This window comes from Canis lupus, chromosome 21, assembly GCF_003254725.2.
Source record: "Canis lupus dingo isolate Sandy chromosome 21, ASM325472v2, whole genome shotgun sequence".
Taxonomy (NCBI): Eukaryota; Metazoa; Chordata; class Mammalia; order Carnivora; family Canidae; genus Canis; species Canis lupus.
In genome coordinates this window covers 7,448,652-7,476,548 of record NC_064263.1, presented here as the reverse complement: position 1 = coordinate 7,476,548, position 27,897 = coordinate 7,448,652, and the positions used below count along the sequence as shown (strand labels likewise).

Below are 27,897 nucleotides of genomic sequence, written 5' to 3'. Positions count from 1 at the left end.
GCATATTTTCTGATTTTGTCAGGCAAAAGTTGAGAAAAATACAAATTAAATTTTATTCTTGCTGCAGGTGGGGTTACTTAGACAGAAGTTGGATAGTCTGGAAAAATGTAACTTGGCAATGACGCGAAATTATGAAGGACAACTGCAAACCCTAAAAGCTCAAGTAAGGAAACTTATTATAATGTAATCTCATTTGTTAATTTAATACATTTTGATATATGTTTTTAAATATAAATTGTATCAAATTTATAGACTTATAAATTGTATTTTATTAAAATGGATTATTTTTAATACAAGTAAAGTTCTTGTATTTTAACTTAGGGTTATATGTTTGACCCTGTCTTTCACTGTTTTATTAGATTGTTTCTTTTCTTAGACCATCAACTCTTTATCCCTTTAACTGTTAGCAGAGTGCAAGACTATTGCCTATTTATCAAGTGATTTGTTGATTAATTACATGATAATAATTAGTTATATGAGCAACAAAAATAACTTTGGTATTACGAAATAGATAATTGAAAAGATAAAACTGGTCTTTATTACTTTGATACTGGTAGGGCTGTTTCATAAATGACAGATATTCTGAATAGGGATACTGAATTCTTTCTTATTTATTTCTGTATCTCCCCACTGTGCTGGCAAGCCAAAAGTCTTCTCTACCTTACCTCAAATAATACATAGGGCAATCATCATCTGTGCTTCTCAGATCTGGTGGATGCTATGTCCTTGCTTAACTTTGTAAATGAATCGATGGGAAACAGTTTGTGAAATTTTTGAAGTGCGAAGATTTCATAAGTGGTGATACAATTAAAGAGCCTCTAAAGTAGTGAATTCTTTCTTAAGTACCTTTTTAGGGAGGTTATCAGCCATTAAGATTGGAATATGAAACATTTGATGCCACTTAATAAATGTAATCTTAAAAGACTATCTCTTAAATTTAGACATTTTGCCTGCAATTCAAATAGCTGCCACTAGATGGTAGCTTGAATTATGAAACTAAATTGTTTTTCCTGTGCCTAAGCGTTTAATGCTTAAGTCAATCAACCTTGTTTTTTCTGTAATTATAAAGCTCTAAAACAGCAACATATATATTAAATCACTATATTATTCAGTACAGAGATACCACGATCTGGAATAAGTTTGAAAAAAATACAGAAATTGAGATACAAGTGAGGTGCCATCTCAAAATTATATTTCATTAGTTCTTATCACTGCTTACCAGATCTTTAATCTCTGGGTTTTTTTCACATCTACTGTTAGAAAGTTGTGAGACTTGTTTACAGGTGCTGAGCGGTCACATAATATATGAATCCTTGCCATTTGATACTCTGCAGCTCTATTTTATTACTTGTCTGCTGCCTAACCAACAAATATCCTTATGGCAATTTCACAAAAATGTGTTCTGTGGAACACTAAATTGAGAGTTTAGGAAATGCAGTTTACTTCTTCTCTGCTCCTGGACATTCACAATGCATATTAGCATATTACAGGGTGTGAAAAGTCCTGCTTTAAACAAATCCATTTGGCCTTTTTAATCTAGCATTTTTCAAAACATATGTGCCCATGGAACTCTCTTTATTTTTTAAGCCAAACCCTGCTTAAACTGTAGTACAGTATTATAGTGTAAACACTGTAAACAGGTGTTTCATAGAGTACAGGTTGGAAACACTACATTGTTTTTGAGAGAGCAGCCATCTGCTTTCACTGCAGTTTACTGCTTCTCTTTTCTTCTCGTGCTAAAAGAAAGGAAGAAAGAACATTAGGGAGCAGAAGAGAAGGAAAGAAGGAAGGAGGGAAAAAGAGAGAATTGGTTTGCATAAAAGCTAGTAATATGTCATTCTTCTAACCAGAAAATGCTGTCATGTGGCAAACACGCTTTGGTTGCTGCTAGCTCGCTCTACTGATTCCTTCTTTGAAATTCCTGCTTTAAGTACAATTTCCTTTTCCTGAAATATCTTAAGAATGCACTTTACCACAATCTTCCTTGAATAACTCAACTCCATCAGAACTTTCTCATAGAAATTGCTTCCTTTTTAGAAAGAGAATATGTTTTTTCCTTCTAACCATTATGAAACTATGATTAAATTGTGTGTATATTTGAGATTTTCACTTTGGGAAAGATGGAGTAAATGCATTTTGATCCTGCTAAATAAACTAGAAAGCCTGGGCATTATTTAAAAAATGACATATAAAGACTCTGAGAAGTGGAGGGAAGAGACAGGCCACCTAGGACCTTGGTACCCAAGGAGCGACATAGTGGTGAGTTCCCTGAGATTTCTTTTTGCCTCTAATATCCCAGTCTGGGTAACAGAGAATCTGACAACCCAGACACTCCAAAAGGCACAAACAACAAACAAAAAGAATCCCAAGGAATGCTGCTTTATACAATCAAAAGACCTGGAAAAAGACAGCCTAGCAAAATTACACAGTTTTAGATAATAACTGCTCTACTCCAGCCGGACACCGCAGGAAAAAGACTTGAGCCCCAAACCCACCACCGCCCCACCCCACCACCACCCCCAGCACAGACTGGATAGACAGCCTCTCTCTCACCAGGTAGCCCAGGCTCCCCAGCCTGGGTGGTGTTAGACAAGACCTGAGTGGAGAGTCAGGACTTTCATCACAACTGTTAACAAGGCCCTCCCCAATCCATGATGTTAGTGGAGGCCACGTGGAGAATCTAGACTGGTGTGCCCATTTGGTGGTGATGAGGCACCCCCCCCAATGATATCAAGGGAAGCCAAATGAGGAGTCAGGACGTTTACCACCTCTCAGTGGTAATGAGGCCATTTGTCCTCACCACCCTTTCACTGAAGGCCATGTAAGAAGTAGTAAAAAGTACCTATGCCCCTCCAGTCAAATTGGTATCAGTGAAGACTATATAGTAGGGATCCTGAACCCCCATTCCCACACAGCAGTGATAAGGAATGCCTCCCTCCTGTTACCACTGAGGCCAAGAGCTGGCCTCCCACTGCCCCTGGCAGTGATGAGGCACGATCCCAGTTTCCTTGCTGTCAGAAAAGGATGGCTGAAACATAATCCCTAAAGAAAATCTAGTGTCTCATTGCACAATACCCTCAATGTCCAAGTTTCAATAAGCGAATCACTCATCCCACCAGGAACCGGAAGATCTCAACTAGAATGAGAAAAGGCAACCAAGAAATGTCAACAGTGAGTGAATACAGATGCTAGAATTATCTGACAAGAGTTTTAAAAAAGCAGCTGTTATAAAAATGCTTCAGTGAGCAATTACAAACATACCCGAAACCAATGAAAGTTTTAGCAAAAACAAAACTATAAAGAGCAACCAGTTAGAAATATTATCTCTGGAAAATACTATAACCAAACTAAAAAATTCAATGGATGGGCTCAAAAGTAGAATGAAGAAGATGGAGGAAATAGTCAGTGAGCTTAAAGATTGCAGAATAGAAATTACCCGACCTGAACAACATAGAAAAAAATAGACTAAAAGAAAATGAAACTAAGGGACATGTAGGATTATAACAAAAGATTGGGAATTTGTGTCATCAGAGTCCCAGAAGGGAAAGGGAGTAAGACTGAAAAAATATTCAAAGAAGTAATGGCTGAAAAGTGTCAAAACTTGATAAAAGATAAACCTAGGGGTACCTGGGTGGCTCAGCGGTTGAGCATCTGCCCTCAGCTCAAGTCATGATCCTGGGGTCCTGGGATTGAGTCCCGCATCGGGCTCCTCATGGGGAGCCTGCTTCTCCCTCTGCTCATGTCTCTGCCTCTCTCTCTCTCTCTCTATCTCTCATGAATAAATAAAATATTTTTTAAAAAAGATAAAAACCTACAGATTCAAGAATCTGGGTGAAATTCAAACAAGATAAATACAGAGAAATCTATACCAAGACACATCATAGGCAAAGTTCTCAGATCTAAAAGACAAAGAAAAAAATCTTGGAAACAGGAAGAGAGAAATAACACCTTACCTATAGGGAAAAATCAATTCAGATAACAGATTTCTCATCAGAAACCATGGAGGCTGGAGGATATGGAACATTTTTCAGTTGCTAAAAGAACATAAATGTCAACCCAGAATTCTATGCCTAGAAAAAATATCTTTAGGAATGAAAGGAAAATCAAGTCCTTCTCAAATGAAAAATGACTAAGGGAATTTGTCATCAATAAACCTACCTTCAAAGAATGGCTAAAGAAAATTCCCTTAGCAGAAAGGAAATCACAAAGAATCTTGAGACATCAGGAAGGAAGAAAAAACAATGGAAAGAGTTTTAAAAAAATAGGTAAATGTAATACTTTCCTTCTCTTGAGTTTTCTAAATTGTTTGACAGCTAAAGCAAAAACTATACCAATGTCTAAGGTGGTTCTTAATATATGTTGAGGAAATACTTAAGATAATAATATAAATGAGTCAGGGCAAAGGAACATAAAGAAATGTAGGACTGCTGCATTTCCCTTGAACCAGTAAAATGTTGACACTAGTAGACCATAATGAGTTATGTATTTATAATGTAATACCTAGAGCAACAGTTGAGAAAGGTATTTAAATTGATATATTCAAAAACACTATAGGTAAACCAAAATAGAATTCTAAATAATGCTTAATCCTGAAGAAGACAGAAAAGCTAAAATAGAGAAACCAGAAACTAGAAAACAGAAAACAACAACAAAGAGTAAGGCTTAAGCTCTAATATATCAATAATCAGATTAAATGGACATTGTCTGAATATATCAGTTAAAAGATGGAGATTGGCAGAGTAAATTAAGAAAATATGGCCTAACAATATGTTCTGTTCCAGAAACTCACTTCAGACGTAACTATATAGGTAAATTGAAAATAAAAAGGTAGAAAAATATACAATACAAATTTAATCAAAAGAAAGCAGAAACAGTGCAGAGATAATTAGTGGAGAAAGAATGTATTTTTAACAAACAATAAAGGGACAACTGAATATCCACATGTAAAAGAATTAAGCTAGACCTAAACCATAGACAGAAATTAACTCAAAATGGATTAAAGACCTAAATGTAAAAATATATAAAATCTTAGAAAAAAACAAGAGTAGATCTTCATGACTTTGGATTAGGCAATGGTTTCTTAGATTTGGCACCAAAAGCACAAGAAAAATCAGATAAATTTAACTTCACCAAAATTAAGAAACCTCTGTGCTTCAAAGGACACCATCAAGAGAGTGAGAAGACAACTCACAAAGTGGGAGAAAACAATTATAAATCATATATCTGATAAAGGACTAATATCCAGAATTAAAAAAATAACTCATACTAGTCAACAACAAAAAGTAAATGACCTAACTTTAAAATGGGCAAGGATATGAATAGACTTCTTTCCAGAGAAGGTATACAAGTGTCCAATAAGCATATGAAAAAATGTTCAACATCATGAGTCATTAAGGAAATGCAAATCAAATCATGACATACCCATTCACACTGACCAGGATGGCTGTAATAAAAAGGATGGACAATAGCAAGTGTCAGTGAGGACATGGAGAAATTAGAACCCTATACATTCCCAGTAGTACTGGAAAATGGTAGAGTCATCTTAGAAAACAGTTCTACCATGCCTAAAAAGTTAAACTCAGAGTTTCCATATGATGCAGCAATTCCAGTCCTAGTTATGTACCCAAGAGAAATAAATATATGTATTTACACAGAAACTTATACACAAGTGTTCAGAGCAGCATTATTTATAATATACAAAAAGTAGGAAGAACCCAAATGTCCATCGATTGATGAACAGTTAAACAGAATGTGGCATATTCATGCAATGGAATACTATTCAGCCATGAAAAGGAATGAAGTATTGATCCATGCTACAAGACAGATGAACTTTGAAAGCATTACGTTAAGTGAAAGAAGCCAGACACAAAAGACTACATAAAGTATGATTCCATTAGTAAGAAATGATCAGAATAGGCAAATATATAGAAACAAAGTAGATAAGTAGTAATTTCTAGGGACAAGGATGAGGAAGAAATGTATAATCATTCTAACATTCTGGGCTTTCTTTTTGAGGTAATGAAAATATTCTGAAATTCAGTGATATGATTGTTGCACAACTTTGTGAATATACTAAAAACCAATTAATTTTATCTTTTAGAAGGTGACTTTTATGGGAGGTGAACTACATCTCAATTTTTAAAATTATATGAGAAAAAGAAAGCAAATGTGACTCTATCAATAGCAGATAAAGTAGACACGATCGTTCATAGCTTTATTTGTGATAGTCAAAAACTGGAAACAACCAAACTATCTCAAATATGAATGGTCAAGCAAACTGTGGCCCTATTCCATACTGAGCATAATACTGAGCAATAAAAAGGAAGGAACTATTGACATGTATGTATATCTTTAGGGCATTACGCTGTCAGAAAATAGCCGATCTCAAAATGTCATACACTGTATGATTCCATTTTATAACATTCTCAAATGACAAAATTATAGAGATAGAAACAAATTAGTGGTTGCCAGGGATTAGAGGTGAGAAGATGAGAGGTATGAGCATCACTACAAAGGAAGGGAGGTCTCTGTTGGAATGTTTCTGTATCTTGATCGTGGTTGTGGTCACACAAATTTAAACGTGATAAAATGGCACAAAACCATATATATATATAGTACCAATGTCAATTTCCTGGGTTTAATATTGTACTGTATAATTATACTGTAGAATTTTTTCAAAAGTGAAAATAAAACCAAAAAACTTTTGTAGTTACCTAGAAATTTCTTCACAGATATTGATGGACCATGCTGCTTTTAATCTGTAATTTGAAGGTATAACAAGAAACAGAAAAAATAGTATAGAGTCTAAGTTAAAAGAATTATTGGTAAGAAAAAGATTGTATCAATTTGATACTTCAATTTATTTAAACTTATATGAACATGAATAAGTAGTATATGCTGTTTGTATCTTTTAAGTTCAGTACTCAGTTTTCTTGAATAAAATATACACTTGTTATTTTATAGGAGTTACTGAAATTAAAATTGTCAACACAAGATGGCACTAAATAAAAGAAAAAAACTTGGTTTTTAAAACTTCTGAGCTTTGCTACATACGGTTAAAACAAACCTAAACAAAACATTTATCGAGTGAATCATTTGTGCAGTTAATGAAGTCCCAAATTTACATGAAAACTGAATGCTGTTCAGCTTCAGTAATTTAGTTTTAATAACTGGTCCTGTCTTCACTAATCAAAACATTTAAGCATTACTGCATTTTCCAATCATGACTTAAATTTTCAAAGAGGTGCCCAAGAGGAGAACTCTTGTGAATTCCAGTTCAAAGCACCAGTTACAGGAAGACATTAGCATTCTCTCTTACTTACAGTTTTCCAAACTGACGAATAGCTTTGAAAAACTGAGGCTACATCAGATGAAACAAAGTAAAGTTCGGCGAAAGGAGTCACCACACCTCAAAGAAGAAATACCCTTTGAGCTGAGCAATTTGAACCAGAAATTAGAGGTGAGCCATATGTACTGTCTTAGTTTCTTCATGCGTGGTAGGATTGATTTGTGCTGCTCTTGCCGGCTGCCTGTCTCTGATGGCACGTACAGCTGTGGTAACAAACACCATTACAAATCAGCTTCTCATTCAGTGTATTTTCTTAGTTCACCTTCCCTTTAGGCACTTAGCGAATTAAAACATCACTTTGATTTATGCATCTTTTATACAGATCAGCATTTTTGGAGAGGCCCCCCTCCAAAAAAAAAACAGAGTTCAAAGAAACTGCAGATGTTGAGTGAAATTGAAGGACATCCCTGGGGTCAGTTAAATTGAATATCTAATAAATCTTTTAATGGCTATTTAACTATTAGGTACTTAAATCCCAATGAAGCCTCGTAACAGTTTTTGGAACAGGGTTTGAAGTTCCACGGTTTTTTCTTAAAGGGCTAGGGCCACTCCAAGGTACTACCACATTATCACCCAGAGTTTCTGAAATCTCTGTCCGTAAAAAGGTTTACTATGTCCCAGATGCACTTATTTTTTCCTCCTTAATTTCCCAACCTTGGAAAAAACAAACCCGCGATTTTTCTTCCCTGTGCTCTTGAGCATTCCTGCTAGAGGTCATGTAACAGCACATAGATTCAATTATAAATTCTTGCTGGAACCTGAGCCCGGTTCCTAGGGCTGCTCCCGTTATCATTTGTTAATTGACCTCAAGTTAGTCCACTTCATTTCTTCTTTTGTTCTCAAGCCTTAAACCCCAGTACCTGCTCCCCATCCCCAGCCAATGATTTCCCTTTCTTCTCCTTTGCTGGTAGGTAATGGTTGGCATCCCCCAGTCACCCAGGTAGAGACCTAGGAATCTTTGATCTGTTCCTTTCTCTTAATCCCCATGTTCCAGCCCACGTTTGTCTCTTTTCCTGGTCTCCTGCCTCTTATCTCCTTCCTCCTCTCTAATTGTCATTGCCCTCTTTGATTTTCATTATTTTACTCTTCAATTAACAGTCCTTCTCAAACTTTCCCTCCAAAATATCTTTAAAAGAAGAAAGAAAAATCTAAGATAAGCCCTCAAACCAGCCTGGTGCAAGAACTTTGCTGGAAGGCTTGGGTTTTAGCTTATAAATTCCTGTAAATTTTACATTCTACTGAATAATGTATGATTTAAAAAAAAAATACAAAACTACTACCGCTAAGTAAAACTGACTCTACAGGAAAATGTACCATGTGTAACTGTCTGGCTCTTACGGCTTCAGAAATATCCTGGTATCATAGAAGATGCCCAAAAATGTGCAATATAATACATACGCTTTCACTGAAAATGCAGAGCGCAAGTCACCGATTAGCCTTCTGATTGACTTTTCATGGGGTTTTATGGGACAACCACATTCATATAAATTCAGACAAGAAAAAGTCCTAAAATTAATATTAACTACTTTGTGTGAACACTCTACATTTAGGGAATGGAATATTTACACAAAATATATTTCATGAATTTATAGATGAAATATAGATGTAATTAGTAGCAAATGTGGCAGCTGGGTGGTTCAGTTGATTAAGCATCTGACTCTTGATTTTGGCTCAGGTCATGATCTCAGGATCCTGAGATCAAGCCTTACGTTTGGGCTCCATGCTGGGTGTGAAGGCTGCTTGAGATTCTCTCTCTCCCCTCTTTCCCTTCTCTTACCCTCTCCCCTGCTCATGCTCTAATATATATATTCTGCCTCATTTTTTACCATATGTATATCTATGACCTGATAGGTTTGTACTTATATAAAATTTTTAAGCACACTGTGTAGGTAGCTTAATCTGTATAATTATGGAAACACTTCATGTACCTGTTTTTACTTAGAGCCATATAAAAAATTAATGTGTAAGAGATGGGCTGTCCCAGTTTCAGTCTAGATCTAAGAATGTTTTTCCTTTGGGATAAATGTTTATTCACTGTTCTAGTAATAGAGAAATGGGAAATAGCATCTTGATGCAGAAGAACATGACAGTTTATAATTTAAAATGCTTCCTGACTGACTCATTTATTTGCCTTGTGACCTTCAGGCAAGTTGTTAGCCTCATAGGAACTTTATTTTTTCGCCAGTAAATGGGTTTAAAATACCTTATTGGTGACATCGTGGTTGTGTGAGAAAAAATACACATATGTATATATTTAGATGCACACTGAAGCGTTTAGAGGTGAAAATACATGAGGTCTGGAAGTTGCCTTAAAATACTCCAACAGAGAACGAGCAGAGAGAGAAGTGGAATAGGGATGGTTAAGTTGATGGTGGTCAAACTGGGTGAAAGGTACATAGGAGTTTTTTTTAAATCTCTACTTTTATGTAAGTGTGAAATTTTCATACTACAAAGTTAAAGCCATCTTAGAGGTGGAGGTTTAAAGAGTCTCTGATATATAACAATCACTGAAGAAATGTTAGTTCCATATTCCAGTATTTAGTAAAGAGATTTAAAAACATATTATACAGAAATATATATGTATACAGAAATATATATGTGTATATATATACATATATATGTATGTGTGTGTGTATATATACATATACATATACATGATAATTTTAATGACCCTGACCCACTATCAGCCTTGAAGACCAAAAAAGTTCCAACCATGGAGAACTTATTCTCGAGGTTTAGGCAGACCCTCTGGAACCTGAGAGGACACCTCCAGTCTCTACAAAAATCCTCGTAAAGCTCTCTAGGTCTCCGTATGGTCCTATAACTACTGAATATATTGTGCTGGCTTGAAATCAGTCTTGAAATCAATACATCTCTAAGATCAAGAAAGCCAGGACTGTTATGAGCACCTGCTGATATGTTTACGACACATATTTCTAGCCTGCTTGGCCTCATTCTTGACCTCATTTCTACTGGTTGTAGAATTTGTAAAGAATTGAAGCTAATGCTCCTGCCTCCTCTTAAAGCATCCTGAGAAATATTTATTTTCAAAATTGAGAGGAGCGCCTGGGTGGCTCAGTCAGTTAAAATGCCTGCCTTCAACTCAAGTCATGACCCCAGGGTCCTGGGATTGAGCCCCACATCAGGCTCGCTGTTCAGTGGGGAGTCTGCTTCTCCCTCTTTCCCTCCCCCTGCTCATGCTCTGTCACTCTCTCTCTCAAATAAATAAATATGTTTTAAAAAAAATATTGAAATTGTTGGGTGAGTATTGCTAAATATTAGTATTATCTGAAAGATATAAACCATGTAAGTCAACTTTGCCCACATTTTGACTCCTGACTCCAAAGACTCCTTCCAAAATTAAAAGAAAACAGGAATTTTTAAAATCTACATTGTACTAATTTTAAATACTAGCTATTTTGTACAAATGCCTAGTTTTGTAAACTTGTCACTATTATTAAAGATGCTGTTTTTATGTACCTAATTTTGAATTGTTGAATGTCAGAATAAAAGTCAATAACTTTAAATGAATTGTTTCCATTTATCTTAATAAATATAGTTTATTTATCATAAGGTATTATCATATATTTAAAAGGGCCTATCCATATTTTTCCAACCTTATGACCATCATTCAATTTCAGGTCATCTTTAATCACTGTAAGAGCCTCCTAATTTATAACCTTCCTTGACTAATTGATTCCCAGAGCCATATCCTTTCCTTGAGTTAAGTGGTGAACATTCATGCTTTATGATTATACTACTTGAACAAAAACTTGTAGAACTGAGTGTATTGTATCCAGTTCATTCCTCCACTTCTTCCCCAGGGTAGCTCTGCTGATATGGCTAAATTAGGCCTGAGATGGTTGTTTTGTTGGCAAGAATGAGTTAATTTTGGCTTTACCTTGGACAATAGTGTTGAAAGCCACAAAGGGACAAAATCACTAAATCAGTCCAAGCCCCATCCCATAAAAACCAACAAGCAAACAAGCTAAGGATACAAGTTTGGTGATAAGAATCAGAAGCTATATCTAGTAATAAATCCAAGATTAGTGATTTAATATTTATTTTTTTCCAAATGGGGAAAGAATGGATGTAGTTCTTTAAAATGAAGATGTACAAATGAAAGAAGCCTTAATCATTGTGCTTTTAAATGAATAATTTTCTTCAATTTATGTTTGTCCCTCCACTTTTTTAAAAGGAATTTAGAGCAAAGTCAAGAGAATGGGACAAGCAAGAGATACTATATCAGACTCATCTGGTTTCTTTAGATGCTCAACAAAAATTATTATCTGAGAAGTGTAATCAATTTCAGGTACATTATCTACTACTTATAAAAAATTAGAGGTTAACTATTATTACTATCTTTGTAATCTTATTACAGATAGAGATGCCAGCCAAGGGAAAATAACCAGAGTATGTCTAATACTGGGTAAAGTTGCAAGTGCATGATAATTTGTAATGATGACTTTAGTCTACATGTCTCAACGGATGGTACTTTTAAAAGTGTCCGTTGTTATTATGTCATTAAATAACATCTGTTTTTGCATGCTTATGGGCAAGTCACTTAGAAAGTCTGAGATTGCTTGGTCCCTGACCTCAAGAACCTTACAGCTTAGAGGTAGAGCTAACACATGTACATATTTATAGATAATTAATGGCAGGCGAATGGGAAATCTTTTAGAGTTCAGAGGAATAAGGAAAAAATTTGGGCTGAGTTAGTGAGGAAATATCCTCCAGCAGGGGTAGGACTAGGGTTGGGCCTTGAAGAATGGATGGATTTTGAAATATTTTGGGTGGTGGAAGTAACAAGTGAAAATCACTGAGGCAAGAGAGCAAAAGGCAAATTCTGGGTGTAGAAAGTGGGCCAATTGGCTGGGAGTCCCTGTGGAAGGTGAGGAAGGGTTGGAGATGGTAAACCCTTCCTGGTGGTTGAATACAGATTATATAATAAGCCTTAAAGTCTTGGCCAAGGAATTTGGAATTTTTATTAAAGCCAGTGAGAAACTACGGTTTTTGTTTGATTTTGTTTTTGTTTCTTATTTTGCATTCTTTAAGGTACTTACATAAATTACATTACATAAGTTATATATGTTCTCTGAATTTAACAATACAAAAATAACGTGAAATTAATAGCTTCATCTTCTCCATTCTTATCAATTTAATACAAACATTTAATAGGTGTTTTTCTTTCTATACTTTTTCTTTTGTTTGTACAAACATGTAAAATGTGTATTTGGGAGAGTTTGTATATTTTTCCTTTTTAAAACTTTGTTGTTTTATTTAATTATCCCTCCTCATGCATATTCTTTCAAGTCATTACTTAATTCTCCATAATACTGAATAGAATTTGGTTTCTATTACAATATGTATCATAGTATATAGTAGATATATATACCATAATTCTTTTTTACTGATGAACATTCAGGTTGTTTCTATATTTTTGCTAATACTATAACAAATATCCTTGTATTTACATCTTTAAATGCTAGTATTTTTCTTTTGTTAGAGTAAAAATCCTAGAAATGATTCTTGAGCCAAAGGGTATTGTGTCCATTCAAATTTTTATTTTTATTTTTTTTAAAGATTTTATTTATTTATTCATGAGAGACAGAGAGAGAGAGAGAGGCAGAAACACAGGCAGAGGGAGAAGCAGGCTCCACGCAGGGAGCCCGACGTGGGACTCGATCCCAGGTCTCCAGGATCACACCCCAGACCGAAGGTGGTGCTAAACCGCTGAGCCACCAGGGCTGACCCCCAATTTTTAAATATATACTAGCATATCACTTCCTAAAAGGTTATAGTAATTTCCATTCATTAACTGTCTATGGGGGTACCTGTACTTTCACCAACATGGAATGTTATTAGCCTTTTGATTTTTACCAATTTGGACTGATAGTAGATTTACTTGATTTGTTTTGCATCTCTCTGACTACTTGTAAGGTTGAGTATCTCTTTGTATCCTTCTTAGTCTTTTCCATTTCCTTTTCTATGAATTGCCTGTTTATAAACACCAATTTTTCTTTTGTGTTCTCTTTTTCTTGTGGATGTATAGAAGTTTTTGTACATTAAGAATTATTGGCCCTTGTTATATGTGTTGACAACTTTTTCCTATAGTCCAGCTGTTTTTGTTTAATTGTTTATTTTGCATATTTTTCATCATATAGACATTTTCAACTATTGTGTAATTATACCCACAATTTTCCTCTACAAAATATTCTTTCTTGCTTGATAAGACTTCTCTACCCCAAATCCCCTCCCCTACTCTGCATCTTTGCTCTGAAGTTCTACAAATACATTTTCTCTTTAGGTCATCAGAAATTGAAATTTTTAAAAAACACAAGACTGAATTACAAAGAGCGAAGCTCCATTATAAACATATTGAAAGATAGTTTTCCCAAGTCTTTTCTATCACTCTTGAATGTTATTTATGGAAGCTTAAATATGATATTCCTCACTTCATTAACACAGTCTTAATTTTTCTCAGAAACAGGCACAAAGTTACCAAACTCAACTAAGTGGTAAAAAACCATGCACAGAAGACAGCAGCTCAGAAGATCCTCGGTTGATGTGTGAACCAGATCACAGTTGCGAAACCAGTGAAAGAGATGAGTTCATTATTGAAAAACTAAAGTCAGCTGTGAGTGAAATAGCATTCAGCAGGAATAAGTTACAGGATGAAAACCAGAAGCTCTTACAAGAACTGAAGATGTACCAAAGACAATGCCAGGTGATTATTTTCCGATATTGCCCACAAGTTGTAGAAATGAGTACTCAACAGGTACATGGATTAGAAAGCTAATATTCTATTCCATGTGTAAGTTCAGATCATATTTCCTCTTAGCAAATAATTCTTACTTGATGAGTAAATTCAGTAATCTCATAGATGCTTTACTCCACCAGGGTGAACCTCAGTTCTGCAGTAGTATCAGAATAATGCATTACCAGGACAGCGTAACAGCGCTTGCTTACAGACCTCTATGCCCTACACCCGTGGCCCCACGATTCTCTCTGACCCTGAGCCTCTTGGACTTGCAGGAATCCTGGGTTGGAGACCCAGGAAATCAGTAAGGGTTCAACAATCTAATTACCTCAATGAGAGGCATGGAGGCCACTTCCTGTGATTTATCACGGTTTACTTTACCATAGTCATTTACCAAGTAGCCTGGAGTTTGGGGGGTGTTTGTTTGTTTTTTGAGTAATGTAATGTCCACATTGGCAGATGGGATCACTGGTTATTCTAAGCATTAATTTTCTTCTTAACCCAACAGTCTTGTCTATATCTTCCTTCTTTCCTTTCTTTCTTTCTTTCTTTTTCTTTCTTTCTTTCTTTCTTTCTTCTTTCTTCTTTCTTCTCTTTCTCTTTTTTTCTTGTTTACTTCTGCATCACTAAGAAGGGTATACAGCATTCATCAAAATTGGTCATCACCAATTTCTGTACTAAATATGTACATTGGGTACATATTTATGGATATCCCAGTTACTTGACCCATTCTATAGTTTTATCCCCTGTTTTGGTCTCATCTCCCACCTACAAGCACTCAGCCTTTTTCTACCAATCCTAACATGTTGACTGGCCCATTCTTAGTCCGACTCTATTCCTTCCTCATGCTGAGATATACTTTGGAGGTCACTATGTGAGCAGACTTCCATTTCTCTAAGATATTTCTTGGGATCTTCTGCCACTTAAACTCCCAGGGTCATTTTTTAGTCTTGGGCCAACTCCTCATCCCCCCATCCTGCCACATTATATATGGGATTAGTTCTCTTATTTCTTTCTCTGCCAGCATCTACTCCTCCATGTTCCTCTATCCCCATGTCCGCAGGGGGGCAGAACACAAGACTCCCAGCTTCTCTTCCATGGCATTTCTAAGAGAAATACATCTCCTCCGTCCCCAAATCCAGCTTTGTTTGGGAAGGGGGGTGTTATTCTAACACAAATCAGAATATAGATGTAAACAAACAAAACAAGCTAAAAACGGAAATGCTAAACACTGAACAAGTCATAAATCATCTAGAAATTGACGGGATACTGCTGATGTTTTCTCCAGCTTTGCTGTAATAGAAATAAGACTAGTCCTTACTCTTCTACTCTAGAGGTTGTCTAGGTGGCTCCCAGTGTTCAGCTTGCCAGTCAGCCCACCTGGTCCCGTTTTAGCTGGGTTTACAGGACTACTGATTCTGATGGGATTTTCTGTCAGGAGCTCATTTCTCCATCTCCCCAGGCAGGGGACACATGCCCTTGGCTTTGAGTTAAAGACATTCTGCAGCTCTCTTTGTACTGCTAGAATCTGTACAAAGATCACAATAAGTAAGGAGAGTATATTTCTGGGTCGTTCCTGAATATTCTCCCCTGCGCTTTAGGTCATCCAGCACAGACTGAGGAGTTAGTCCTCTTTGTCCCTTGTGGAGGTCTTTTTGGTTCTGGTCCCCAGAAATCTACTTTCCGTTCTGCTGTCTTTAGTTTGCTCTAGACATATTTCACTAGTGAGCCCAGATAGAAAGTTCGCTCCTATGCTTCAGTGAAGTTCAGCTTCTTCACCAACATCTTCATTTTAATCTTGCCGAAAGAATTTTGTTTGGACCTCTTACAGCATCCAAGAACATCCTCTTTTATAGACTGAGGCTCTTTTACGGGCTTTTGGTTCTCCAGCTCACTTATGAAATATAAATAGCCACTGTACCCTGTATTCTAGAAAGAGCCTCTGTTCCACCCTCTTGGCAGCATGACTGACTTTCTCTATAATGCTTTCCTTGACCAGCTCCACCCTTCTCCTTCTCAGAACTTTATCTTTTATATGTTTCCAGGAAGGGAACATTGGAAAATCTTGTTCAAAGAAAGAATGTTGCAAACAGAGGAAGAGTATACATTGAGAAACATTCATAAATTCCCATTCCCAGTTCAAGTTGTAATCTCTACCCTCTCTCCAAGTGAATGCTTCAGGTGAATACTTTTCACATTGACACTCCTATTGACAAGAAGAGAGAAAGTGCAACCAGAGAGTGTGAACGGGTAGCAGGAAGTTAGGCCTAGGACCAAGGCCAAGGCCTCCCTGTCTTTAGCAATATCATTTAATTGATTTACCCTCCTGACCCAAGTTCAACAGAATATGACTCATATGCTGCCCCCCCCCCCGCCCCCACCCAAGGTCTCTACAAACTTCTAAGGGCTTACTGTGCTGTACTCCTGAGAAGGCTCCCTAGGTCATCTAGGCTAGGGAAAGTCCATGTCATCCACTTTGACTTTTCCTGAGATATACATATATGAATGTACATAATAATTTACTAATGTTCCTGAATACATACTAACAAAATAAAAACCCAGCTACTCATAAAAGTCAATAAATCATGAAGACTCTTATTGATGTTTATACCAAAGGTTATAAAATAACAGTATTGATTGCCCCTAATGTGGTGTCTTTCCTTTAAATCCGTGATTCTCTTAATTAAAAAAAATAAAAAATAAAAAATAAATAAATCCGTGATTCTCTAGTGGAGTGATTTTGCTCCCCAAGTGACATCTAGCAATGCTTGGATACATTTTTGGTTGTCACAACAGGAGAAAGGGGTGCCATTGGCATCTGGTGGGTAGAGGCCAGATATGCTATTACACATCCTGTAATGCACAAGACAACGCCCAAAACAAAGAATTATCCAGACCAAAGCTTAAATAGTGCTGAGGTTCAGAAAGCTGGCTTTAACTTTTGCAATTTTTCTGATATTCTTCACCAGTAATTGTTTTACGATGTTTTCCATAGTTAATGATACATTTTAATATGACTGTTATTTACTTATTTTTATCTATATGCCAACTTCTATGAGAAAATTCACCAAAGTTATTTTCACAGATTTTTTTCTTCACTAAAAAAAATAATAATAATTTAGTTATTTTAGGAACATTATTAAATTTAAACTAAAAATCTCCATTTTATATTTTACGGAAGAATCACATGTATTAAAAACAAACCAAAGTATTCTGGAGTATGCTTAACACATAAAAATATGTTAAAGCTTTAATGAAAAGATCTTTTTTTTTTTTTTTTTTTATTGGTGTTCAATTTACTAACATACAGAATAACACCCAGTGCCCGTCACCCATTCACTCCCACCCCCCGCCCTCCTCCCCTTCTACCACCCCTAGTTCGTTTCCCAGAGTTAGCAGTCTTTACGTTCTGTCTCCCTTTCTGATATTTCCCACACATTTCTTCTCCCTTCCCTTATTTTCCCTTTCACTATTATTTATATTCCCCAAATGAATGAGAACATATAATGTTTGTCCTTCTCCGACTGACTTACTTCACTCAGCATAATACCCTCCAGTTCCATCCACGTTGAAGCAAATGGTGGGTATTTGTCATTTCTAATAGCTGAGGAATATTCCATTGTATATATAAACCACATCTTCTTTATCCATTCATCTTTCGTTGGACACCGAGGAGATCTTTAAGGAGTAATTTGGTTCAAAATCTTAAGGTAGCTAACAGATCAGATTTCTACTCCCAAGAAAACACTACTTATTCTTGATTCACTTAGAAGAAAAAAATGCTGAAATTAATGCTATTTTTTGGCCTTTTCCCTGTTTTATTTCCAAATTTGACCTATGTTTCATTCTCTTGATTTAAAGCATATACTAAATAAGAAGATAATCAATTATTTACTATTTGGTAGCTTATTTGAAGGTTTAAAAATCCCTGCTTCTCTCAAACCATTAGGCAAATTTCTAACTAAACAGATGGGCCTTTAACTTGTTTTACAAAATTTATATTTTACCAAATGGTAATAATTAGAGGTAAATAATCACTTAACCAGTGCATGTGTTTAGAAAGAAGTTTCTCTTCTCTTTTTGCAAACCTGTCATATGACAGTGTTCCACATCTTGCACATGAATTTAGAAAGACAACCATTTCAATTTGAATGTCACTTATTGTATATAAAATTCTCTTTAGTTTACAACACATTTTAATGCCAGATGCATCTGAATTTTCACATGAATCACATCTTCTAACTTGTCTTTCCACAACTTTGAAATGTGTCAGTATACATATTAATTCCATTGCATATATTTATTTTCTATGGTGTACACACATTTTTAAAATGTGTTGCATTTCCCATTGGAGGTTAATGACAAAAAGAAATTGTTCTCACCTTTCTAATATCTATGCCTTCCCATAAATGACCTTTTTTGTTTACTTGTTAATGTGTCATTAAGGTACTAGAGCAACACTCTCCAGAAATATATGTCCAGAAATATAATGCAAGCAACAAACATAATTTAAATTTTTCTAGTAACCACATTAAAAGAAGCCATAAGAAATGAATGAAACAAATACATAATAGTAATCTATTTTATTCAACATATCTCTAAAGTATTATCATTTCAACATAAAATCAATGTAAAAAGTTACTAATGAGGTAGTGATATTTTACATTTCTTCTCATACTAAGTCCTCAAAATCTGGTGTGTATTTACACCTACAACCTATCTCAATTTGGAAGCCAAGTAGTCACTGGAAACACTTGATCTGTGTTTAGATGTCATAAAATTTACAGTTCAAAAAGTAGATTTACAGGGATGCCTGTCTGGCTCAGTTGGTAGAGCATGCAACTCTTGACCCTGGGGTTGTGAGTTTACTTTTTAAAAAAGTAGATTAACATACCTAAATTGTTCCAAACAAATTTGAGAGTATTCTAGTAACTGAATCAAGTACTGAAGAATCATTTTCCTAATACTGGCATCCACAGTGACAAATAATTAATTTGATTTTTCTGCAAAAGCATGCCAATTTTAAAACTACTTCTAAGTTAAGTAAATGCCCTAATTCTGTGTCAACTCAGTATTATTAACATTGAATTCAAAGGGATATTGCATAAGTCAAAAAACGACTCTCAATTTATCAATACCAGCAAAGCCTCTTTTCTTGTACTTTCATTGCCTAAGTTTACATAATTCTGTCAATTATAATTAAAAGCTTTTGCATATTCATGTTAGAAAAATGTTTCAAATCATTATTACTGATTTGTATTATGAAAAGTTTCAATTTTAACATAAATTCTCGTACCTTTGTAGCTAGATCATTAATAAGTTTTTTTTTTCCCTTAGTGACATGGTATCTCCAAATATCATTCTTACAGGTATTATTTTCTAAAAACAGTAAACAAGCTATTATTATCACATTTTACAGAATTGTAATTACCTGTAGCTCATGGTGACTGCATTTTATTGGCCCGAAGTTAGGGCCATTTTATACTTCCCTTCCCCAAATGAAGGAAGACCTCATTGCCTACATGCAACTTCAAGTCGTGGCAAATTTGCAAGGCAGATGATGCCTTCTTCAGTTGGTCAAAGTAATGGATGACATTCACATCAAGTTGTTTTTCTACTTGCTAATCTATTGTTTCACATTTGTTTATTTTGAAATTTTAGGCTCATCTGAAAAATCCCCTGTTTGAAACAAGGACTTTATTCAAGCACATCTTTGCCCAACAAGTTTATTAAATCACCTAGTTGAATATATTTTTGCTTTTATTTCCAAGTCAACCAGGAACTTCTGAGGCTAAAGTATTGCAGTGAGGTCCTTCACCAAACCCACGTCTTGGGTCTCTTGGAAAATAATATAAATTTAAGGGTTTGGTTTAAAAAAAAAGTTTTGTTTTTTTTTAAGATTTTATTTATTTATTCATGAGAGACACAGAGAGAGAGAGAGGCAGAGAAATGACAGAGGGAGAAACAGGCTCCCATCCAAGGAGCCGGATACAGGACTAGATCCAGGGTCTCCAGGATCAGGCCCTGGGCCAAAGGCGGCGCCAAACCGCTGAGCCACCTGGGCTGCCTAAGCTTAAAAAAAAAGTTTATCTGGAAACTTGTATGTCTTATTCTGTTTCCATAATTATATTTCTAGGCTCTTTGAATTTTGGGGTAGGAGTTAATGAATAAGAAAACATATGCCCAAAGCTTGTACATGAAATTTTATAGCAATCTTATTCATAATGGCCAAAAAGAAGAAACATCAAATGTCCATCAACTGATGAATTAATAAAATGTGGTATATTCATACAATTAAATATTATCCATCAACAAAAAGGAATAAAATACTGATACATGCTGTAACATGAATGAACCTTGAAAGAATTATGCTGAGGGAAAGAAGCCAGGGACAAAGGCTACATATTGTATGACTCCACTTGTGTGAAACGTTCAGAATAGACAATTCCATTAGAGATAGGACATACGTTAGTGGTTGCCAGGGACTAGGGGGAGGGAAAATGGGAAGTGACTACTAATGGGTATTGGGTTTATTTTGGTTGTGATGAAACTGTTCTGGAATTAGTAGTAATGCTTGTGAATATACTAAAATCCATTGAATTTTATACTTCAAGTGGGTGAATCTTATGGTAATTGGATTATATTTGAATAAATCTGTTATTCCTATATACAAAGAGTTATTTTACAGATGATTTTTAAAAATACCTATAATCAGGATGCCTGGGTGACTCAGTGGTTAAGTGTCTGCCTTTGGCTCAGGGCGTGATCCTGGATTCCCGGGGATCGGGGATGAGTTGGGCTCCCTGCGGGGAGCCTGTTTCTCCTTCTGGCTGTGTCTGCCTCTCTCTGTGTGTCTCTCATGATTAAATAAATAAAATCTTTTTTTAAATGCCTATAATGTTTTCTACAGCTTTTATTAGGAACTTCCTGTGCTTATAACACCCCACCCTCTCTTTACCAATAAGCTACAGATCTGTTCCACTAATTTTGCATGAAAAAAATTATTTTTGCATTTTGAATGTTCCAATTGGACTTTTAGACAAAAGACCTGGATTTTTCTTTTCCAAAATCTGCCACTTGTAAGCTATGTGACTTTGGAAGAAGTCTGGCCCTCAATTTCCTCATCTACTGTAGTGGCAATGGATTTGATGACCTGGGTAAGGTACACTTAATAGTTTCCCTGTGTAAGTGAGTAGAAGAAACCTGATGATTTAGAAGGACTCTGCCAAAATAACCTTTCTCCCAGAGAACAGCCAAGTACTGCTGGAGAAAATCACTCAATAGGTCATGGTCACAAATCTCGGATGAGTACTCACCACTAGCAGAAATTCTCTTGTGTTGCTCCAATCAGCTAATTCTCCCATTCACATTGCAATCCATTTCAAACCCTCTCCACTCTTAAAAATCACTCCCATGGGGGCACCTGGGTGGCTTGGTTGGTTAAGCATCTGCCTTTGGCTCAGGTCATGATCTTGGCGGGGAGAGGGCCTAGGATCAAGCCTGCATTGGGCTCCCTGTTCAGTGGGGAGTCTGCTTCTCCCTTTGCCCATCCCCCTGCTCTCTCTCTCGCTCTCTCTCTCTCAAATAAATAAAATATTTTTAAAAAATCACTCCCATGCCCCCACCTCCCCTTCTCCTTCTAGTGACATCATTTTACTTCCCAAGGAAAATAGAAACCAACAGAGAACCACTGTTATCTCTCCATATCCAGATGCCTATACTTGTCTACATTCCATTTTCCTTCCTTCTTTCCTTTTGCTTTAGGCAAATCTCTTCCACTTGGACTTTGGGACCCACTCCACCCACCTTCCCAGGAACCAAAACCATTACTGTTATTCTTCCTCTCTCCTGCCTGGACCCTTTCCAACAGCTTTCAAACTTGCTCAGGCATCTCAACAAAATAAACAAAATAAAACACTAGATTCACAGGATTGCTGATGTTTCTAGTTGTTGGATAAAGTAGGGCTATTACTGGGCAATAAAGACATAGACCATGGTTTATAACTCTTTGTATTGGTCAGCTTTGAAATTAGATTCTTCTTGACTATTGTCTTTAAATTGGGAATTACTGGCATTAATCCAAATTTCACACATTAGTATTTTATTCCTACTTTTATGATTCTCTCAAATTCACATACAGTGTGACTGGATTTGGTTGGTGATTTGATTATTCTTTATCACTAGACTATAAGCTCACTGAGAACAGAGTCTATGTATCTTCAGTGTTTTGTTTTTTGTTTTTTGTTTTCTTCAGTGTTAAGCACATAATAAGGACTCAGCAAATATTTGTTGAGTAAATGAATGAAGGAATGAAATTCTGTAAGACAGAGCCAACCAAGGAAGGACTCAATAGCAGTTCATTTAGAATTAGGCTAGTTCACAGATGTTAAATATTTTTAAATATATTATAATCACAATACCCAAATGTGTGCATTGAACCTGTTTGATGTTTTTATGTAGGCCATGGAAGCAGGACTCTCAGAGGTGAAAAGTGAGTTGCAGTCACGTGATGATCTCTTGAGAATTATTGAAATGGAACGATTGCAGCTGCACAGAGAATTATTAAAAATAGGAGAGTGCCAAAATACTCAAGAAAATAAAAAAAGGTATATTCTTTATACTCAGCAGCCTGAGAGAAACTGTTCAAGATATGATGTTGGAATATCTTAAGAGTTTTATATTTAAACTAGAATAATAAGTCTATTTGTTTTGTATTAACATCCTGTTGATTATTGGGTAATATTATGGATTAAAAACAAAATCTGTGATGATTTCATCTTCAAAATGAATATATTTACTTATCTAGAAAATTGTTTCATGTTCTGATTTATGGATACTTACCTATCACAGTGAGTGAGAAATTTTCTTAGAACTTTTATTTTTCAGGATATTGTAAAAACAATAGTATAGAACTGATATTTAATTGTATATGTTAATAAATAAGATTTATTCCCTATTTTCAAATGCTTTTGATTGCCTATAAGCCAAGTAACTGTTATTAACTTTTTCACTTGTAAATGTTATATTTATTTTGGCCTCCATAATCACTACCTTGTCAATTCCTTTAAGGGTTTTGTTAGAACAGATTTTTTTTCCTCTTTTAAAATCAGGCAGATATTGTGTATCCCATAATCACAAAGGAAATGGGACTGCTAAGGATTATGAAATGTTCATACTTATGAGTAGAAAATTTGACTGTCCAAACAATTCATTGATGTTCTAATTCTCATTGGAACTTGAATCCTTCTCAAGTCTGAAGGCTGATGGAAGGCCAATGAGAGGATTTTAAAAACTGACTAACCAAATGGTAAGGGATATTTTATTGAAAGATGATTACCTTGCTTTAAAGGCAATAATTATTTCTTTAAAGTTGCTGGACTTGCTTGAATTTTTTGAGCTCTACACTTAACAAGAAATGGCAAATTAAGCTTCCTAAAAATGACCTATTGTGTGTCTCACCAAGGATGTAAAATGCCTATTAGCCAGTCAGCAATATAGAGTGCTCCACATGCAAGCTATAGACCATCGTCACTGATCATTAACAAATCTATTGAAAAAATATAATGTGCAAGGCACTGTTCCAGTGGGGTTAGTTGATGAGAAATGTCTTTGTACAAAGAATGTCTATGCCTAAAAATATAAGAAATTTCCTAGAAAAGCAAACCTTTCACCCCCATCTGCCTCTTGATTTGTGGAAGAACATTGTAGGTACTTCCATGTGGACCTGTCTTACAACGCCAATGCCGAATTCCAGGCATTGCCAACTTATCTTCAATACATGACTTCATTCAAAATTTTGTGGTTATTCACATAGTTGTTGTTATGCCTAATGCCAGTCTCTATTTAAATTGGCATTTATTTGGGTCTCTAAACTTCAGTTTTCTTACTTGGAGGGTATTCCTCAATTCTAGTATTCTGAGATCTGATGGAAAGATAGATATTTAACTTTTCACAGCTAACATTATATTTCAGACTTAAGGCCTAGTCTTCTCAGCCTTCATATTTCCAATGGAAAGTTTCTAATCCTTTTGGTTTGTTCTCATATGAATGTAATTCCAATGTATTGTTTTGGTTTCTTTTCTTTGGACTGTGTTTCTTCTTTCCAGTTGTATTAAGGTGAAGCAGCCCAGGCTTCTTAGTGCAGATGCACAATAGTTTTATAGAAGTAGCATAGTAATGCTTTTACTCATTTTCAGAACCTTTCTCAATAATACTAAGATCTTGTTACCTTTTCCTTTTTTTTTTTTTTTTTTTTTAGCTACTGAAGCACCTTGGGCTGATACGTTCTGAGAGTTATTAAAAATATTTCCAACTCTCCTTTCCTACATGACAAGTGATAATTCCTTTATATATTATTATTAGCATTTTACATTAGCATGATTATTGTTTTCTTCTTTTAACTTACCTGCGTTGATGTTTGACATTTGTTCCAGTCGCTCAGTGAAATTTACAAGACAATCATGAGGTTTTTTTCCCCCCAATCAGTTCAGCATTCCACTCCCTGAAATTCCTTAAGAAGAATTGAAAAATAAGAAATGTCATTTTTCAGTCCTTTCAAATAATAGCAAATAAGAAAAATTTAAGACTGATTCTGAAATAATGTTGGAGGAGAATATTAGATAAAATGTTCACAATATATTACTGAGTAGGATACAAAAGGGGACTGAAAAATAATGCGTGTGATACATTTTAATTGTATGAGAAACATATGTATTTATACACATGTACATAGAAAAAAGATAATTAATATACACAAAAATGCCAACAATGATTTTCTTCTGATGATGACATTATACTAGTATATACTCTGATATACTCTGTTTTCTACAGTTAACACATATATTTGATAGAAGAAAAGCAATCCAGTCTAGATAAAGTACCTAGGGAATATCACTATTCATTTATACCTTTTTTAAAGATCCCTTTATTTTCAATATTTCCCTCAGTTATTTTTCAATCACTACTTGGATTTTGTGTTGTGTGGTTTAGGTTTTTGATTGATGGAACCTTTTAAAAAGTTCTTTGGACATCTGAAATTGTACTCACTTACAGGTGGGTACATCGCTCAAAACACCAGACTTTACCAGATTAGGCAAGCAATAGCATGCTAGTGTCCTTGCCTGACTATCTTTCTTTTTCTTTTTTAATGAGTTTTCATTTACCAACTTCCCTGATGTAGAAGTGAACCTGCTTGTATTTCTCCAAACTTCCTGTAGAAATGGTACTTTTTATACTAGTTTCTGCTTTTCCCCTCTGGTATCCATATGTGCTAGCAATTCTATTTTGTAAATTAAGCAGCCAAGGAACAGATGTATTTGAGCTTTCTCTGGGTAGACTGTCACATTTAGTCATTTTGGATCACTTTTATGGAGAAGTTGCCCCCCTCTGACTTCTGCTGACATAGTTCCTTCCCATGATGCATAAGCAGGTTAGATGTGTTTCCCTTTTCTTTAAGGGGGTTCCAAGTTATTTTATATAAAAATCTTATCTACATATGCAAACCCAGTATTCTGCCAATTTTCAGTGTATAATTGAAATTCCATATTAATTGCTACCTCTTATTTTTTTCACTAAAACCATTTGCACTCAGTTAAATATGTAAATACTTATGGGATCTGAATGTATGAGAATTTGCAATTTCTGGAACCAGAAGCTTTTCCAATAAACTAATAGTCTATCTCTGCAACCTACGATAGTCTAAATCAACGACAGAATCAGGACAGTTTACCAAGTTAAGTTTTTTTTTTTTTCACTTTAATTTGTAGAGTTGAATCCTCTTATTCACCTTCTACTAAAGAACTAGAAAGGAAAAGGAAAGAGCTGTTCTCAGTGACCCTAGATCAACAAAATCATGAAAAAGAATTGAATAAGGTATGGAAAATAATGCGCTTCATCCTTTCAGGCAGATCTGAAGTCTCTGAACACAAAGGGAAGAGGAAAACCGTCCTTCACATTCCCTTCTTTTTCCTTCTGTATTTTCCCCTAAGAGAATAACCTACCAGGCTGCTAATTCTTACATTTTTCTGCACAGTGCTATAAAAGACACAAACCTTCCATCCTCATTGTGCCTCTGGGAAACTGTGGCTCCATCACAGGTAGCTTACAGCAAGAAGTATGAGAGCCCAGACTCAGGCATCCATCTGTCTAGTAGGTACATAAGCTTGGGGAAGTGGCCTGTGCCAGATGCTAGGGTTCCTCATTTCTAGGATGGGGATGGGATCCTAAGCACCTGCCTCATACAATTCTGATGAGGCTTAAAGGGGTGAATAATGACTTTGCTACCTAAATAGCACTCCCCATGCGCCAGGAGGGGCTCTAAGGGCCTAACAAACCTCAGCTCATTGATTCTTCATAACCACTTTAGGAGGTAGGTACTAATACCATCTTTTACGTTTGAGGACAGTCAAGCACAGAAAAGTTAGGTAATTTTCCCCATATTACACAGCAACCAGGCAGATTGATCATATTTGAATTCAGGCAATCTGACTCCAGAGTCCATACTCTTCCCTTAGGTTAAAATCCATTTAAAAAACGCACATCAGGGATCCCTGGGTGGCGCAGCGGTTTGGCGCCTGCCTTTGGCTCAGGGCGTGATCCTGGAGACCCGGGATCGAATCCCACGTCGGCTCCCGGTGCGTGGAGCCTGCTTCTCCCTCTGCCTCTCTCTCTCTCTCTCTCTGTGACTATCATAAATAAATTAAGAAAAAAAATTAAAAAAAAATAAAAATAAAAACGCACATCAGATGCTTAGAGCAGGGCCTGCCTAGCTCAGATGAAGCACCCAACAAGCGAAGGCTGCCACTGTTAATGGTTGCACCCACCTTTTGTCACTGAACACCTAACTGGTGCCAAGTAATCTGCCAGGAGCTGGGAATACAAGCATGGATAAGGCCTGGGCACTGTCCTCAAAGGCCGTGTGGTTCTCAACTCTCTACCACAAGTATATTCTCTTCTCCCTATAGCAAAATCTAGTTGGAGTTTCCTTTCCATGAGCTTATCATGGCTTCTACTCATGTCTCTGGTCTTTAGGTTTGAGGACCACACCTAGATATTCAATGTTATATGATCTAAACAGTTGTTAAAAGTAGGGAAAACCTGGGCATGGCTTCGAATCATCATTTATCCCAGCACAGAGCCTGACACACAAAAGTGAAAATAAATATTTGGAGAACAAATGAATTAATATCAAGGTTATGATCTCCCATACCTGAAGAGGCTCATAAATTTAGTTGTCGTGTGTATAAATTCAACATTTATTGCACATCTAGTATGACTATATCTATTCTGCTTATTTCTGTAGGAAATACAGTGACACAAAAGACAAATCCTGTCTCCCAAAGAGTTGACTGTCAGGTAGCTAGTAAGTGTAGAAAAGGTATTATGAATTAATGATCATTTTCCTTATATTTTTGCTTAATTCCATGAAACTGATTTTACTATTTAAACATAGAATTTTTTTAAAAACTGTTCTTTATTGGTGTCTGCAATGAACGCATTATGATAAAAAGACTGATTAAAGCCACCTAAAGTGTATTTATACCGTTCTTAACCTCATAGACTTGATAACACTTTGAATAACAAGGAATCTACTGACACTGCACAGTTGTGCTCTGAAGGAAGAGAACACTAGGCACAAATTCTCTTCATAGGCTCTTGGAGACCTCTAGATAATGCACTGCTGTGCAGGAAAGGTAACAAATGAATTGTGTATAAATAGCTATAGCTCCCAGGAAGTGTTTGTGGAGAGCATTTCTATTCTCTTGTAATAAAAGCAACAAGAGCCATGTAT

General features: G+C 35.8%; 1 protein-coding gene across 5 annotated transcripts in view; it reads left to right on the top strand.

The window, feature by feature from the left end:
* The window catches only part of DEUP1 (deuterosome assembly protein 1), an 83,002-nt gene that overhangs the window by 20,732 nt on the left and 34,373 nt on the right, over positions 1–27,897 (top strand). For all 5 annotated transcript variants that reach the window (XM_035704187.2, XM_025419318.3, XM_025419316.3 and 2 more), the window contains exons 4-9: positions 68–163; positions 7,325–7,459; positions 11,547–11,660; positions 13,833–14,075; positions 22,569–22,714; positions 25,874–25,979. In XM_035704187.2, the coding sequence (XP_035560080.1) occupies positions 68–163; positions 7,325–7,459; positions 11,547–11,660; positions 13,833–14,075; positions 22,569–22,714; positions 25,874–25,979 (840 nt within the window). The remainder of the gene's footprint in view (positions 1–67; positions 164–7,324; positions 7,460–11,546; positions 11,661–13,832; positions 14,076–22,568; positions 22,715–25,873; positions 25,980–27,897) is intronic.